This window comes from Pseudochaenichthys georgianus, chromosome 5 (genome assembly GCF_902827115.2).
Source record: "Pseudochaenichthys georgianus chromosome 5, fPseGeo1.2, whole genome shotgun sequence".
In the NCBI taxonomy this organism is placed as follows: Eukaryota; Metazoa; Chordata; class Actinopteri; order Perciformes; family Channichthyidae; genus Pseudochaenichthys; species Pseudochaenichthys georgianus.
Window position 1 is genome coordinate 22,129,526 of NC_047507.1, and position 16,808 is coordinate 22,146,333.

Genomic DNA, 16,808 nt, shown 5'->3' on the forward strand with positions numbered 1-16,808 from the left:
GAGAAGATTTACTCTTCTAATTTCTAGAGTCACCGGCTCAGAAAATGTAATATGCTCTGACAAAAAAGCGAGAGAAATTCTTCCCTGGGCTGACTTTATTGTTGTTGAGCACTTTGACTGCATGTGAGGCCCAATGCAGATAAATCGCTGAGGTTTTCCTGCGAACTGGTCTTGTGCTCTTGTTTTGCATGAATGCACACTGACGGGCGGACAATGGGATCAGTGGCAGATCCATCTCCTGTTATACTTTCTTCAAACAGGGCTGCAAGTGTGTCCCCTGTTCTGTCGGCAGACCAGAATTTATCCTGTTAGTCACCCTAGATGAGTGAAAGACTAAAATCAACCCCCATCCCAGCTGGACTCACACACACACACACACACACACACACACACACACACACACACACACACACACACACACACACACACACACACCACACACACACACACACACACACACACACACACACACACACACACACACACACACACACACACACACACACACACACACACACACACACACACACACACACTTTACCCCACACTGGGGAGTTAGACACACAGCTTTATGGACAGCTGATAAGAACAGGTTTAGCTGGTGGCTACTGTTTGAAGCAGGTCAAGCAGAACAGAATCTGTTCATGTCTTTTTGTTTCTATAGTTCATTCTGAAAAAGACTGCATTTTGTTTTTTGTTTTGCTGTTTTTATAGACAATAATCAATTGTGTTAGATGCACACATGCTCTTAACGCTGAAGGGTTGGTGTCAGTATTGTGCCCACGCGGGGTGTGTAAAAGCCCTTTTTTTGCCCCATTAGGCACAGTTTGATCATGCCCCTGGGAGATCAGCACATTCTCTTGGTCTGTGAGACTGTGCACGAGAGGCTACACTGCAGATTAACCAACTCTCTGATTTCCCGTTTTATTTGTACAAGTGGAAGTGCCACTGAGGGCTAGAGAAGCAAAATGTGAATATTTATGTTATTTTAAAACATTTCAGGAAACAAAATAAGCAGATGTATTTTATTTTAAACAGAAAAGTTGAATTACATTTATGAAGACCTCTCACTGAGAAAATCCTTTGTATGTGATTACATAATGAGGGTCATGAAATGTTTGCTTGTTATTTGGAAGATGTCAGCTTTAGTTCCTGGGGGTTGCAGGAAAGGCAGAGCCGATGTACTTCTTCCCATCGCCGTAGAAAGACCTTTCCCATGTGTAGGTTTGGATCATGAGCTTCTTCCCTCCCAGGCTCAGGTGACACCTGCGGATGAGGGATAATATAAACAAATCGGAATCAGAAACGATCTACATGCAAGAAAACATCGCAGGTCCTTTAGGTATACTCACTGTTTTCCAGGACGAGTGATGTAGCAGAGGCTGTACAAAGCAAAGTCAAATTCAGGGCTGCAGCCAATGACTGCAGATCCGACCTGCTTGAAGTAGCCCTCCCACATGAACTGCATTCCCAGGACATCAGGGTAGGAAGTCCACTGAGAGCAGGGGGAAGAAAGAAAGAGGAGAAATGATGGAGTGCTACACATGTCACATGTTGAATGAACACATTGAGGTCTGTGTTGGGTATGCTTACAGGCCCATTGAAGCTGTGGCTGTAGTAGTTCAGCTTTCCGCTTTTCTCCAGAAGGTAAAACTGGATCCAGTTGTGGAACCCAGACACTTTTCCTCCCTTGATCTCACCTGTCACAGAATGTGTTTCTTAATAATCATGAAAACACTTTTTGGGGCAAAACATCTGTGCTTTTTGGAAGAAATGTGCACTGTCCGAACCTGCAAAGATGTGTTCAAAGCCGCTGGAGTCCTTCTTGTTGTTGTTGCGAGAGTACAGACCAAACCACATCATCTTCAGGTCCTGAAGGAACTCTTCCTCTGAAGCGTAGACGCCTTAAAATACAGAATCACAGAACACTGTAAGCACTATATATGTTAAACTGTGAGAGAAATACATGAGGCAAAGATACTGCACGTGTAAAAGGCAATCGTGGAATTTTAAGAGTCCTTTAAAATCCTTTTACCTGTAACGTTATCCAGTAGATTAATTTAAACACTGAAAATAGGATCATAGAGCTCATCTGATACTTTAATGGCGCCAATTTGACAACATATAAACAAATATAGTCTTGAAAGAAAACAACTGGGCTTAAATTGTAACCCAAGGATGTTACATATTAATTAATACATTAATACATATTTTGTCTTTCAATTTGTGATTACAATTTCTTTTGTAATGTTGGCATGTGGCTGGTTACTCCCCCCTGCTGTTACGTTGACGTAGTTACCCTTGGTGTAGAGGAAAGCAAACAGCTCACGGCCCAACTCGGTGTTGGCCATGGTCTCCCTGACGAAGTCTTCCTGCTCGGCCAGCTGCTGCTGGCTGAAGTCTTCATTCTGACCGGTCATCCTGTTGTAGTTGTCCAGCACCGCCAGGAAGGCAGTGTAGGTGGGCCTGGAGAACAGAACCTCCTCGTTCAGGTATTGGAACAAGCTGGGGACACAGAAACAAACACATGATGAGACAGGAAAATAGGGTAAAATATACTAAACATTAGGGTCAAGAAGATCTCCTCACTTTCCAGAAGAGAGATCGGTCATGGAGCTGGTCTGAGAGTCGTGCACCAGAGCCTGAGGGTCAATGATCAGCTCTGAGGATGAAGCCTTGTTTGAATCCAGAGCGTAGAGCGCCTCAGAGAGAGACTTGATCTCAGCATCAGTGATCACACCACCACTGCCTCCTCCATTACCTGCACAACACCACACACACAGATTATGTCTTCATCATATTAGTGTTTCAAATGGGGACCATGGTTAAACAAAAAGAAAGCTATATCAAAACATAGATTTACAATGTCTCACACAATGTATCATTATTTAATAAAAACACTTTCTCAAGTCTCACACTTCAACAAGCTGAACTACTCATCCATGCAAGTCCTGTTTATGCAATATTCTACTGATAAAGCATGTTTTTGGGAAGTGGGCACACAACTGGAAAATTAAACTTTCAATGATACTACACAAGAGTTTGTAAACGGGTGTTTTCATATAGTTATGCTGTTGTCCAACGGGATCATAATTCCTAATCAAGACTTTCTCTGTTGATATTTCATTTACCGCGGAGGCATGCAAATAAAACAAAGTTTTCTTGAATAATTTAAGTTAACAGGTTGAGTGATTTAATATACAAAATTATTGTTTTGAGGGTTAAGTACAGTATATCAAATAAAATGGTATAGTTACTAAGTTCCACCTTGAGCAACTTCAAAGTTAAAGTTAATCTTCCCTCATGATATTGTAATGATAATATAAACACTCCGCAATGGTCATTCTTCACAATGAGTACTTTTATTAAATCATATTTTAGACTGCACTGTAACTTTTATCCATGTATTTTCCTTAATGTTTATTTTATTAGCACTGTAACTTTTATCCATGTACTTTTTCTTGTAATGTTTAATTGAACTATTCATATTTTAGACTGCACTGTAACTTTTATCCATGTATTTTTCCTTAATGTTTATTTTATTAGCTTTTCTTTTTTAATGCTTAATGTCTTTCATTTCTTTTTTGTAAAGCACTTTGAATTACCCTGCGTCGAAAAGTGCTATATAAATAAACTTGCCTTGCCTTGCCTTGCCTTGCCTTGCCTTGCCTTGCCTTTTACCGACAGAGTTCAAGTTGAATTTGTAAGTAAAACTTCTGTAACTTTACTTTAGAAATTTTTTTAAGGAAAGATGTGTAATGGAGTACATTTATATTGTAGTATTGCTTTTTGTATTACAGTAAAGGACCTTAATACTCCTCCCACCACTGAGTATTATAACTGTTGAAGAATGGTGCAGTTTAGAGGGAAGAGCAAACTGAACTTTGTTTTGCTTGCAGTAGGTTTTATAGCACAACAGCAGCACCCGCTGGTCAAACACTGAACAAAGATTTTACACAAGGGAGGTCGGCCACGAAAGCAAACAGTGTTGAAATATTCAGCCTTCACTGAAGAACACTTACTATTACCACCATTTTAAAGATTTTTATTACGAGTAAGTTTCTTCATTTAACATCTTTCTTTAATTAAAGTTAAGATTCTTTATCAGCAAAAATGTAGGCTACTTGAAGTATCAAAAGTAAAACGTCCCTGTGATCAATATGTTGATATATATTAATAAATGACTTAATACAAATGCATTCTTCCTCTACAGTTGGGTAGTTTAGTCCAGTGGTTCCCAACCTGGGGGCTGTGACCATACAAAGGGTCCAAAACAAATCGTAGGGGTCGTGAGGTTAGAAGGAGACGTAGAAAGAATAAAATAGTTGTACAGTTTTCTTTGGATTCTCCTATCATCTTTGCTTTTTTGTGAAATGTTGGATTATGTCACTCTTGAAGCCTCGAGTTGTTGTTTAAATGACAGTATAAGGGATCATCTCTTTTCAGCACAACTCATAGGTTTCTGACTGTTTTTCAGTGCAGCGCCATGGGACTGATGACGGTTAGATTCAGTGTCCACCATGGGAAAGGGACCAGGTGTCACGAGTAGCTGCTTAGGAAAGACAAACAGATAAACACGGGGTGGGGGGGGGGGGGGGGGCTTACTGTCACAGAGGTCTGCGTAGTCGCTGCAGCAGTTTTGGTGCTGGGCACACTTGGAGTTGCAGTGGCACTCGTTCTGAGAATTGAATTGCTCATCACATCTGCCTTTACAAGATAAGGCCGAAGCTAGAGAGGAAAACAAACCGTTAACTTTCCACAGAAGTCTACTGAGTGATAACAAATAATGAAACCCTCATGAATGAAAATGTAATATAATTGAATCTGTGATAAAAAACAATAAAAATTAAGCTTGTATCTCTACATGAAGATATTATTTTTGAATGAATCTGAATTGTATTCAAACAAAAGACATTGTGCATGTTTTCTCACTGGATGTATTTTTGTAATGTCTGCATATCTTTTTAGCTACACCCACACAAGTATTTCTCAACCTCCAAATGCACAATGGAAAATATTGCTTCACTGGAAAAAGTGAATGCTTTAGCAAGAACGGTTAAAATGTATTCAAAGGTCTGAATCAAAACTGGAGGTGTAATCTATTATCAAATGCACTGCCTGTGGTTTTAATCATTATCCAGTACTACTAAATATGTCTTATAATCATTTCTAAGTACTGGTTTTGCTTGATCTACATAATAAGTCAACTTAAAATAGTAAAAAGATCCTGCTTGATTTGCATGATAATCAAATTCAAGTACATAATTCAGAATATTTTAAGTTCTAAAATAAGCTTTTGTCACTCACTTTTACAAACGTTGGTGTAGTCAGAGCAACAGTCTTTGAAGCGCTCACAGGACGTGTTACACTGACAGGAGAAACTGTTGTCGGTGCCGTAACCACAGCGACCCACACATGTATCCAGAGAGTCTGAGGAGCAATTCGACACATTAGCAACTTAAAAACAATCCTATTTTAAACTGTAATCAGTGTTTGGGAGGCTACTTGGAAAGCAAGGTTTTGCAAGCTTATGTCACTTTTAAAAAGGTTGAACTACAGCGAAGCGACCCTAAAAAAGTTGATTAAACTAATCTGTGGGGGGGGGGGGGGGGGAGGTCAATGCAAACCTATTGGAGACAAAAGCAAATGACATAATAACACGATAAAGTCACATGCCAACAACCTTTTTAAATATTTAACTTATATTTAAAAGCATTGATGGCCAAAGGGGGTTTCATTTAATTCATTAACTGTATTTTTATGGCACATTTTTTGGATATATTATGTATTTAATTACACAAAGAAGGCACAATAAATATAAACCACTACAAAATATAGTTAAAATACCAGTCCAATCACATGAAGCTAACTTCTCCCGAACAGCGCCTGTAGTAATAGCTTATGGTGATAAAAGAGCATAAAAAGTATCTTACTGCTGTATCCCTGGTGGAACAGGGTCACCCAGAGTGCAAGGAAAGCGATGACCTTCATCTTGGCTCCGCTGTAATGTGATCACAGACTGACTGTTTGAACGTTCCTCTTTTATAACAAGTTTTGCATGACCCACCCAAAACTGACTTGAATCCAGCCCATTAGTCAGGATGCCTCACTTCATTGCAATGATGTCCCAGATAACTTATGTTGTCAGGTCTTCCAAACTGTGAGCTTTTGTTCCTTATTGGGATTTGTGAAGGATTACTAATCGATATCTTGTAGAACAGGACGTCCTATCAATTATTTATTTCATAAAGTGTAAATAGAACTTTCTATGTATCTCTTCTCTGTGAAACTGCTCACCTGTTTAGCACACAGGCGGCACTTTAATGTATCAAAACAAATCCATATCAAGGTGCGAGCTGCGATACTGACTACTGATTTTAATGTAATTGTTGTAACATTGATATTAAGAAACAAAATGTCCCTTTAATTTGATTACAATTTAAGGTGCTACTGTCAAACACAAATTACATTTAAAGAAAAGAAAATTACAGGACTAGACGTTCATATTTCTCCTGCCAAAAGGTCCAGATGCTGCATTTCACAGGCTTTGTGCAAGGTCAGTGAACTCAGAATAGCTCACTGCCTCTCTGTCCGAGGGCACATGTGAAGGTGCATGTGGGCCCTCTAAATAATGAATATATGTATACAATCAAATGGTGATTATTACTCTGAGGCTTTTACATGCTTTAAAACAGACACTTACAAAAGAAAATGACAGCTGAATTTCAGTTTGAAACAATAAGAGATAACCAGATCAAGAACAGTTTGCAGTTTTACCTGGGAGTTGATGCCTTTCTGTCGGTGTAGTTTGAACAGTAAAAGTTGAGGTATTCAGATATTTTACTGAAGTAGGAGTAATGACGTGAGACTACATTGCAGTTAAATTCCTGCATTCAAAATTGTACCAAATGCAGCAGGGACGTGCACAGACATTTGGAGGGGCTATTGCTCTAAACTAGAAAAAGGGCCCTGCCCCCCCCCCAGAAAAAAACATAAGACCTTTTGAATTTTTTTCTAAATGAAATCCAGGGAAATCTTTTGTTTTGCGGTCCATATATCATTAAAATATATAATGTTACTAACTATTAAAGAGATGGGGACAATTCTGTTTTAATGTAGGCTAGTTTGACCATTGTAACTTCTGTGCAGACATACTGATAAAATAGGGCTTCTAAGTAATTTTCTTAAATAAACTCACTAATTAATTAAACCAGTTCAATACGCATTATTCTTATTCTTATCATTCTTTATGAGCGCAGTAATGGTAAGGTATCTAATTACTGATTTATTTAGGATTCCATAACCTAATAACAGAGATGGTCAAACTAAAGTAGAGACATAGCAGAAATCCTACAATGAAGCGGGACAGTGAAGTGTTCTCTGTGAGAGGGCGATCAAGAAAAGAGAGAGAGCGCCCCCGTTGAGGGAGTTTACGGAGCAGATGAAGAGACACAGAAAGACAGAAGCACAATAACAAGTATAACCTATTTAGATTGTTTTGGTGTAAATAACCGACGGTGTCAAGAGGAAGTAAAGTGCCCTGGTTTGTCCCCTACTCTAACTGCCCTGAGAAAACTCAAAATCAATATAAGCATATTTAAAAACGGGGACATTTCCGGGGACAGATTGACCTGGGGATTTGCCACCAAAGCCAGGTGGGCATTTGGTATGATCACCATAGCCATATGAGGCCGGAGGGCTGTCCTTTGCTTTCAGCAGTCAGATTGTAAACAAAGTCACGTGACGTGACTGGGGGCAGATGACAGCGCTGACAAGGTGTGTTTTATCGCAGCGAGACGCTACAATACTTGTGGGCTTATCATGTTTATTCGGTCACAACAGAAAAAACATAAACCTCTCACTCTCTCCAGAGGGGCAGGTCAGCCACAAATGACAAAAGGGCCATTGCCCGGGCAACATTAGCCCGTACCAGTGCACGTCTCTGAAATGCAGTTATTTAATTAAATATACTTTAATCACCCATCTCTATTTCCCCAATAACCATAAATTAAATTGTAGCATTTTATTTCCCTTATCAAGTATAGTGCCCAGTAGTGAGTTAGAAAAGACAAAGATAGAGAAAGTGTTTCTTTCACAAATTAGAAGCATAACCCAAAAGCAGACACTGGACAGGCAAGCTGGTTAAAAAAAAGAGTATTGTATTAAGAGGAGAAACAGGAAAGGTGAGATAGAGGCTGAAAGGTACGGGTGGGGTGGGGCTGAAGAAATGTCAAAGAAACAGGTACGAACAAGAAAATATATGTTTTTATTTAAAAGAGAAAGAATGAGGTAATTGCTAGCAGCAATCTCTTACAATCTCCTCCGTCCACATGCTGCCCCATCCCGGAACCTGCGGTCCTTAGACTCTGGCCTGCTCACCACCCCCTGTGGCAGCCCCTGTGCACCCAATGCTCTCCCTGCGGAGATCCGCAACATCCCCACGCTTGACGCCTAGTTTGCCAAGGCCTTCGGCCCCTAATTTATTTGTTATTTTGTCTGTCTGACTGTTTATCTGTCTGCCTTTTGTTTTTGTTTTGTTTGTTTTTACTCCTGTTTATCTTTGAAAAGCAACCTTGGGTCCCATGAAAGGCACTATATAAATCCAAGCTATTATTATAATTGTGATTTGAGTGATAGTATCCGATGCTCCTACTGTATAATAGAAGGATAAAGCAACCAGATACAATTTGATAACTGGGTAAAATCTGAAATATTATTTTTAATGACTTGGTAAACTGGCTGGGTAAATGTATCATTAATCATTAGTTGATTTAATTCGGATTCCCCAAAGTTACTGGTACTAATGTTGTCAATAAGTGTAGTATTTTAAAAAGTACAATATCTGCTGTTCAAATGATAGCCTTTAAAGTAGCATAAAATGGAAATAGTGAAGTGCCTCAATTGTCATGGTTTTGGATTTATGTTTTCCACCTTTGTTTTTAAATGTTTTCCTCTTTGTATAATGTCTGGTCCCTCTCCCTGGGTCCTTCTCACTTCGGTTAAATGGATTCCATTGCGTCCCTCACTTGCGTCGTTTCCCTGCGACTAGTCCCTCCCACCAGGGAAGCATAGAGGGACGCAAGGAAACCACGAGAAGCAGGGAAATTAGGCTGAAGTCGAATAGTCCATTTAGCGTAGGAACCTTCCTAAAGGAGTGAAATGACCCGGAAGTCCCTCAGTGGCAGCCATGATAAGTGCCGTTCGAATTCTCTAGAATGATGAGAATGATAGGAAAGGAGGTTTCATAAAATTAAGTCTGACTTCAAAATATATCTCAAATAATGTATGCACTGTCATTTCCCCACGTAAACATAACAGTCTGCAATGACATGGTTGTCTCGTGTTCCACTTCCTCCTTGGTGCATCGGTAACTTTCTCAAAAAAAAATAAAGTCAGGAGAACGGATTCGTTTCTCGTGCGCACGAGATACTAACCCGTTATCCTGACTTTTTTTTTTCTCCCTCTGTTTTTTTTTTTTTTTTTTTCATGTCCCTTTAGGGCAGGGGTGTCAAACTCAAGGCCCGGGGGCCAAATCCGGCCCGCAACTTCATTTTATGTGGCCCGCAAGAGCTTGCAAAGAATATAATATACGGTTACTTGCCGATTTACAGAAACAGGTTGCCCATAAACTACATGTCCCACAATGCATCTGATTTTGTGACATGCACACTGAAGAGACTTGCAATTATTTGCCCTGCTTTCAGACGTAGTTATTTATGAAGTTATTACCCTATAATATAATAATCCAATGCAGAGGCAATAATGTCATATAAAACATTATGTTATGTATATTATGTATTTATATATGTATATTTATATAGTTACAACCGGCCCTTTGAGTGCAACCATAATGCTGATGTGGCCCGCGATGAAATTGAGTTTTACCCCCCTGCTTTAGGGGCTCCGTAGATTAGAGTGCACAATAGAAATAAAATAATTGAGAGAAGAAAAAGAGATATGTTATCAAAACCCAGTTAGATTAACATTAATTGGATTGCACACTTTGTTTGTTTGGATATGTAGCACATTAACATTTTAATAGCACTTAATGAATGACTGAATGGAAATGACAATAAATGAAAATGTAAAACGAAAAAAGCGATCATGAAAATGTTTCCAAAAAATGAATAAAATGATTTTTGACCACTTTGTTGTTCATATATCCAAGCGGCAAACTCTGGGGAACAGCCGGGAAGCCAATACGGAAGTGCCACACACTGCAGTTCATACATGGGCCGCTAGGGACTGGCTGCAGAAAGGAGCAATTTCCATAGACCCCCATGTTAAAATGCCCAAATTTACAGCAGAAAAAAACATGTTTCTACCCATGGATGTTCAAAGCGTGATGTGCACTGAAAGGTTTTTCTGTCGCAATATTATCGTTGAGCTGGCTAACTAGCATACATTGTCACTATCTGCTAACGTTAGCTTTAGCCTTCGTTTTCTAATAGTTTCTTTCATAGGCTATAAACAGAGGTGGTATAAGTATAGATCTTGTTCTTGAGTAAAAGTAGAAGTAGGCTACTCAGATCTTGTACTTGATTAAAAGTAGAAGTACTCAGATCTTGTACTAGAGTAAAAGTAGAAGTACTCAGATATTGTACTTGATTAAAAGTAGTAAGTACTCAGATCTTGTAGGAGTAAAAGTAGAAGTACTCAGATCTTGTACTTTAGTAAAAGTGGAAGTACTCAAATCTTGTAGTTGAGTAAAAGTACAAGTACTCAGGTTTGAGTCAAAGTAGAAGTACCAGAGTGTAGGAACAATCCTGCAATCAAAATGTTCCTCAAATAAAAGTACAAAAGTATTATCATCAAAATATAGTTAAAGTAGCGACAGTAAAAGTAGAAGTGCTCAGGTCTTGTACTTGAGTAAAAGTACCAGAGTGTAGGAATACTCTGTTACAGTAAAAGTTCTGCATTCAAAATGTTCCTCAAGTGAAAGTAGAAAAGTATTCTCATCAAAATATATTGAAAGTAGCGACAGTAAAAGTAGTCGTTGTGCAGATTGGTCCATTTCAGAATAATATATATGATATGTTTTATAATGATTGATCATGAAAGTGTTCTCAAAGCTGGTAAAGGTGCAGCTAGTTTGAATGACTTTGTATACTGCAGGGTAGCTTGTGAATTTACTCCAGGTGGAACTAAAGTCTGATTCAACACTTGAGTATATTTCACATCATTCTTCCACATCTGTAAAGTAGCCAAAGGTATTACATAAATGTAGTGGAGTAAAAGTACACCATTTACCTCTGAACTGTAGTGGAGAAGAAGAACAAAGTAGCAAAACATTGAAATACTTAAATAAAGTACATGTATCTCAAAATTGTACCCACGTATAGTACTTGTTGAGTTTATGAACTTAACACCAGTGGCTATACAGATAGAAAGACTAAGCCTTGCACAGAGGCATGGAAATACATTTTCAAAATGCTCAACAGTGCTGCCAAAATTATAAACTGACTGCTACACAATTAAAATAAATGCTTTTATATATTTCTATTAGATGTGACTCTTTGGTGTTTCTGTTATTATTAACACTGCTGCTTTAGTTGTTCTGACTGCTACAATCCTGTTATTCCTCATTTTAAAGCCGATATTCCGTGGGGTCGGGAGGCTCGGATCCTTGTCACCTTTTTCATACCTGATGAGTTTGCATCCCTGTGTTGGATTGAGGCTGATAACTACAGCTCAGTGAGGTAAAGGACTTTGAGTGTTTAGATAGTTCACTTTAGTCTAAGTTATCTCAGTGGGTCTCAAACGGTTTGGTCACAATTTATGTAAACAAATCTTTCCAAGGCACGCCTTTATAATTATTGGGATACATAACAGGTTTGAAATCATTCCAATGTATACTATAGGACAGTACCCGAACATATCGTTTAAAACTAGAGATATAAAAAAAATGCATGAATAAATAAACGTTAACTAGGTCAAATAAGATATGAATGAACAACAAAAAATAAAATACGTAACATCTATTTGTTATTGGCTATGGTAGGTTATTGGTTATGTTCACATACTTATTTGGTTATTAAAATGTAAACCGATCTTTTTCATATGGGTGTTTTAGAGTTGTACCCCCTAGATCTAGTCTCTAGTAATTATGCTCAAAGTGCACCAGATTGAAGCATTTTACTTTAAAATGTTAAAACAAATCTTTCCGGGGGGGAACCCTGACCCCCCTAGAGGATGTGACATCCACCTGCCAATTAAAACATGTTCATACAATAATGAATACATTTGGGGGGGGGGGGGGGGGGGGACACCAAAATGTCTAGGGCCGGCCCTGATACAGACTATGGTTCAAACCCCAATGCAGTCAGCATGTCGTTGTGTCCCTGGGCAAGACACTTCACCCCAAATTGCTCTTGTGGGGATTGCCCACAGTATTGAGTATTCAATACTTACAGTATGTGAGTCGCTTTGGGTAAAAGCGTCTAACAAGTAACATCTATGCAATGTATACTGTATGTAGCCTACCATGTGAGACAGGCTATGAGCCCTCCCGCTCTGTAGGGGGCGCGGAGCAGCGATAAGAGCCTTCTCACAGTCTCTTTGACGCTGCGCGGCTTCCGTACACAGCGTGGATTCAATGACACCGAGCTTTCAAAAGTCATTTCAGTCCAACAAGGTTTAAAGATGTCGTTTACCTTTTTATTCAGAACAATTACAAGAGACCTTGCAAAGGTGAGCACAACTAGCTTTACACTAAGTCTTATTTGTATCATTTTACCTAAAGCTCGAACTGTCATTCACTGGTTTGTTGGTTAGCTTAATTATTTTCTGATTTACCGGCTTAACATTACTGTGCCAGTCTCAATGTGTTACCTCCCTAATATATTCTTAATTCATGTGTTATCTGATATCACTCTTGTTAGACGTCTCGCTGTAATATCTACTCAATAGATCTACTGGATTTTTGAAGTTATGCAATTCTCCCTTCTGTCATCTTCAGGTCAATACTTGCCATCTACAGTCACTACACACAGGTCTCCAGCTCCTTGCAGCTGATAAATCCCTGCTGATGAAACTGCGGAAAAACACCGGCTACACTTTCATTAACTGCAAGAAAGCCCTGATGAAGTTTGATAATGACATGACACAGGTAACCCACATCTCTCATCCTCTCTGCACAACAATATCTGTATGTTGTCGTCTGAAACTACTATCTTTGTGAATGTGTTACTGATGTTAATGTACAATCTTTCAGGCAGAGACCTGGCTGAATGAGCAGGCGCAGAAGGAGGGCTGGAACAAAGCAAACAAGCTGGAGGGTCGCAAAGCCAAAGAGGGGCTGATTGGCCTGTTCATGGGAGATAAAGCTGCAGTTATGGTGGAGGTAAGGCCCGTGATACAGTGCTTAAGGATTGCATTATAAATATTTCTACATGTATCTTAATAGAAGAATACTTTTAGATTATTTGACAAAAAAAATAACCCTACCTCTGACGTTTTTAACCAAGCTACATTTTGAGAATCAATGATTTATTTGGTGGGATCTTTATGTATTTAGCATTAGTGTTTTTAGTGGGTGAAATCATAGGGTCGGATTGTTTAGAGAGGAGTGTACCTCTGGAGATAATTTGTCTCCTGGTAAAAACCTACTGAACAATGAACGCTGAAATAATTCTAACCGGTAGAAGCACTCTCAAACTCTGTCTTTTGTCATTCTCTTAAATAGGTGATCCCCACTTATAGATAACAACATATTATGCTTTTAATCACCAGAAGCATCAATACTTAGATTGATCACTTTCTAGTTTGTTTGATGTAGTTGCATTCAGATATATCCGTCTCTTTTCTTCTTGTGCGCTTGGTGCAGGTTAACTGTGAGACAGACTTCGTTGCCCGCAATGAGAAGTTCCAGCAGCTGGTTAAGGAGGTGGCGCTTGCAACCATGGCTCACCACCGGAATAAAACACAAAGCCAGGGCGGATATGTGAAGGTAAAACCACATAGTAACTTCAGGAGCTGTACTGTCATGTCGTTTTCTCAAAATATGTAAATCGACACATACAGAGGCCTAGTTGTCTGGATGAGACTTTTATGAGAGAGATGCAAACAGCAGGACCACAGGCCGAGCACGGGCACTGCTCAATACATCTTCATAGTTACAAAGTTATAAGTATTGCAAGTACTTTACTTAAATACACACTACTTCATCTGTATACTACATTTTGGTGTTTTATAAGCAATTTTTCATATTGACTTCTTAAACATGTAAAGGTTATACCGTACATGGTAAGGCTGTTTTCATTGCCCTGCTGTAATGCTGCTTCCATACATGTTTGTTTCCAGAGTGTCCTGGTAGGCGATGAGTTAAACAAACTCAGCTTGGAGGCAGGAGCTTCACTTTCTGACAGGGTGGCTCTCACAATAGGTCAGTAAGAAAATGTTTCTTTAATTATCTCTAAAACACTGTTGTCTTGGTTTCAAACATATATACCACCTCGGTCCCTCTACTAGAATTTTAAGTTTTTCTTCAATTTGGGCTTCATGAGCAATGATGGCAGTATAAAACCTAATTCTGAAATAAAGTTAATGTTTTCATGTAAGTTTGTTTCCATGCATGCTTTACATTCGAAACATTGTTGGGCATAAACATCCACATTGTATAACACAACTGAGAAGTGTGAGAGGGATTGTGACAGATTTACAGTCACACAATATCATTGAAGTTTTGTTAATATACCAGATGTTAGGTATGAACAACTTATCATCAATTAACAGCAAAAAAAAGAACAAACAAAACATCCTTTGACCTATACTTTAAATATTCCATAACACTATCAAAACTATTCTTTACCACTGACCCCCATTGACACAGACTCCTAACTCCCATAGTCACTATGTGTCACATTAACGGTAGTGTCCCATTAACCGGCATCTAGTGACATGTTTGTGTCCTTCCTGATTCTCTATACTGTAAACCTTTGCATATTCATAGGACTATTTTGCACATTCCTTACAACACTCACACTTTTATTTATTTTTATCTTTTATAGTACTTTTTACAATAGTTTCAATATTATTTCTATATTTGCTCTTTTTTTACATTTGAATTCCTCCTACTGTGTTTATGTACGCACCATTATACACCAAAGCCAATTCCTGTCATCTGTAAACCTTCTTGGCAATAAACCCGGTTCTGAAGTAAAACACGTTTTGCTGAAATCAGTAAAACATGTTTCCCTCTTTCTCCCCAGGGCGCCTCGGTGAGAATCTGTCAGTGCGGCGGGCGGTGGCGGTGGGTGTCCCGGCTGAGTGGAACATCGGCTCGTACGTTCACGGTGGTGTGAGCGGCCAGACCGAGGTGGCCATGGGTCGGTACGGCGCCCTGGTCGTGTTTCAGGGAGGAGAGGAGGGAGAGCAGGAAGTTCTGGGGCGTAAGCTAGGACAGCACATAGTGGGAGAGTCCCCGGTGTCCCTGGGCAACATGGATGACCTCCCCTGTGGGGAAAGTGAGACCCGCCTGCTGCCTCAGACCTTCCTGGGAGACCCCAGCAGGACCGTGGCTCAGTTCCTCAAAGGTCAACAGGCTCGAGTGCTGGACTTTGTCCGATTTCAGTGTGGCGAGACAGCCAGTGAAGAAGCCAAATGAAGGATGAGAATTTATCTAAAAGGATTTGTCATGTGTCTTAATTAAACATGAAAAGGAGATGCCCATTTATCCAACAGTCACACAGTATCCGTGTGAATTACAAAGATATACATATATACAGGTCAACCAACAAATTACCAATCCAACAATAAAATGTGTTTGCTTTTCTTGGAAATCTTTGTCCAAATGAATTTGTTTGTTAAATTGTTTTGAATTATAAGACTTGTTTTTAATCATGTGTCAACCTGCTGATGTAATTTACATATTCTTATGTTTTCTTAGTTCCTTCTATCCTTGTTGTAAGGGAAACTTCTGTGTCGCAATGCAGTGGGAGTCACCGACTCAGGAAAGAGACACGGGAAGAGCAGGAGCTTTGATGTCAAACACTGATGGTTTATTTGGAGCTTCGGCCGGAGAATTCACATCACAAGTCACAGCAGCCACGATCTGACTGCACGGTAGAGTTGCCACGTCAATTCTCAAGAACTCTACCCCGGACCCATGTATTTAGCTAGTTCTGAGAGCATCATCAACATGCTGCATAACAAGATACAATCATAACACCTCTATCAGCTGACGCCAACAGGCAGGAACAGGGAGACAGAACACTGAGAGCACAGCAGCCAAGGTTACGAGGTGCGTGTGCTCAGTCAGGACAGTTTGAACTGATAAACTGGGTCAAAGTTATGGGCCTTGGAAAATATTCCCCAACACTTGTGTGTATTTATATGTTGTTGAATTCAAGAAAATTAATCAATTTGACCTCTGAGATGAAGTGGAGTGAAATGATAAAGTAGCACAAGTAAAGTACATTACCAAAAGAGTTGTACTTAACACACAACTTGTAGTATTTAATAAACATTGCATTTGCTTGAAGCTAAAACTAAATGTAACAGTACTATTTCTAAGATTACTTTTATTAAACGGTGTGCCAATTGATGTATTTTCTTTTTTTAATGAACCATTTTTTAATCAAGGGAAATTGGACACAGACATGGAATCCTTCTGTCAATGGTAGAATAATAAGGTTGTAGTACAATATTATCGATATTGTATAAAATAAACACATGAAAATGCTTTAAATCATAATAAACTTAATTAAACAGAACATCATTATAAAAAGGGATGGTGGGGCATTTTGTTGCTGCACTCCAGCAAAAATGCGAACTATGCAACTGTGAAAAGGAGGACTGTGATTGGCTGT

The 16,808-nt window shown here is 39.2% G+C and overlaps 2 protein-coding genes across 2 annotated transcripts; one reads left to right on the plus strand and one right to left on the minus strand.

Annotated features, from left to right (window-relative positions):
• Positions 1-1,011: 1,011 nt before the first annotated feature.
• Positions 1,012-6,020, minus strand: endou (endonuclease, polyU-specific). Its single transcript, XM_034083735.1, has 9 exons — positions 5,934-6,020; positions 5,308-5,430; positions 4,606-4,728; positions 2,590-2,761; positions 2,300-2,505; positions 1,791-1,904; positions 1,594-1,700; positions 1,353-1,495; positions 1,012-1,266 (listed from the first exon to the last, which is right to left on the minus strand). The coding sequence occupies exons 1-9, from the start codon at positions 5,989-5,991 to the stop codon at positions 1,146-1,148; spliced, it is 1,167 nt and encodes a 388-aa protein (XP_033939626.1). The 5' UTR covers positions 5,992-6,020; the 3' UTR covers positions 1,012-1,145.
• A 6,548-nt stretch (positions 6,021-12,568) lies between these two features.
• On the plus strand, positions 12,569-16,543 carry tsfm (Ts translation elongation factor, mitochondrial). Its single transcript, XM_034083450.2, has 6 exons — positions 12,569-12,690; positions 12,959-13,108; positions 13,214-13,342; positions 13,826-13,948; positions 14,302-14,383; positions 15,210-16,543. Exons 1-6 carry the CDS (start codon positions 12,643-12,645, stop codon positions 15,602-15,604), a joined length of 927 nt encoding a protein of 308 aa, XP_033939341.1. The 5' UTR covers positions 12,569-12,642; the 3' UTR covers positions 15,605-16,543.
• Positions 16,544-16,808: the final 265 nt, after the last annotated feature.

What these genes read in the sequence shown, in the direction of transcription:
- endou (XM_034083735.1), bottom strand. Translation starts at nt 5,991, where the DNA reads ATGAAGGTCATCGCTTTCCTTGCACTCTGGGTGACCCTGTTCCACCAG. An exon ending in CTACACCAACGTTTGTAAAA is followed by an intron (nt 4,729 to 5,307) that starts GTGAGTGACAAA and finishes TTTCCTCTCTAG; the next exon opens with CTTCGGCCTTATCTTGTAAA. An exon ending in GCCACAGCTTCAATGGGCCT is followed by an intron (nt 1,496 to 1,593) that starts GTAAGCATACCC and finishes CCCTGCTCTCAG; the next exon opens with TGGACTTCCTACCCTGATGT.
- tsfm (XM_034083450.2), top strand. Translation starts at nt 12,643, where the DNA reads ATGTCGTTTACCTTTTTATTCAGAACAATTACAAGAGACCTTGCAAAG. An exon ending in GCCAGGGCGGATATGTGAAG is followed by an intron (nt 13,949 to 14,301) that starts GTAAAACCACAT and finishes GTTTGTTTCCAG; the next exon opens with AGTGTCCTGGTAGGCGATGA. An exon ending in CAGGGTGGCTCTCACAATAG is followed by an intron (nt 14,384 to 15,209) that starts GTCAGTAAGAAA and finishes CTTTCTCCCCAG; the next exon opens with GGCGCCTCGGTGAGAATCTG.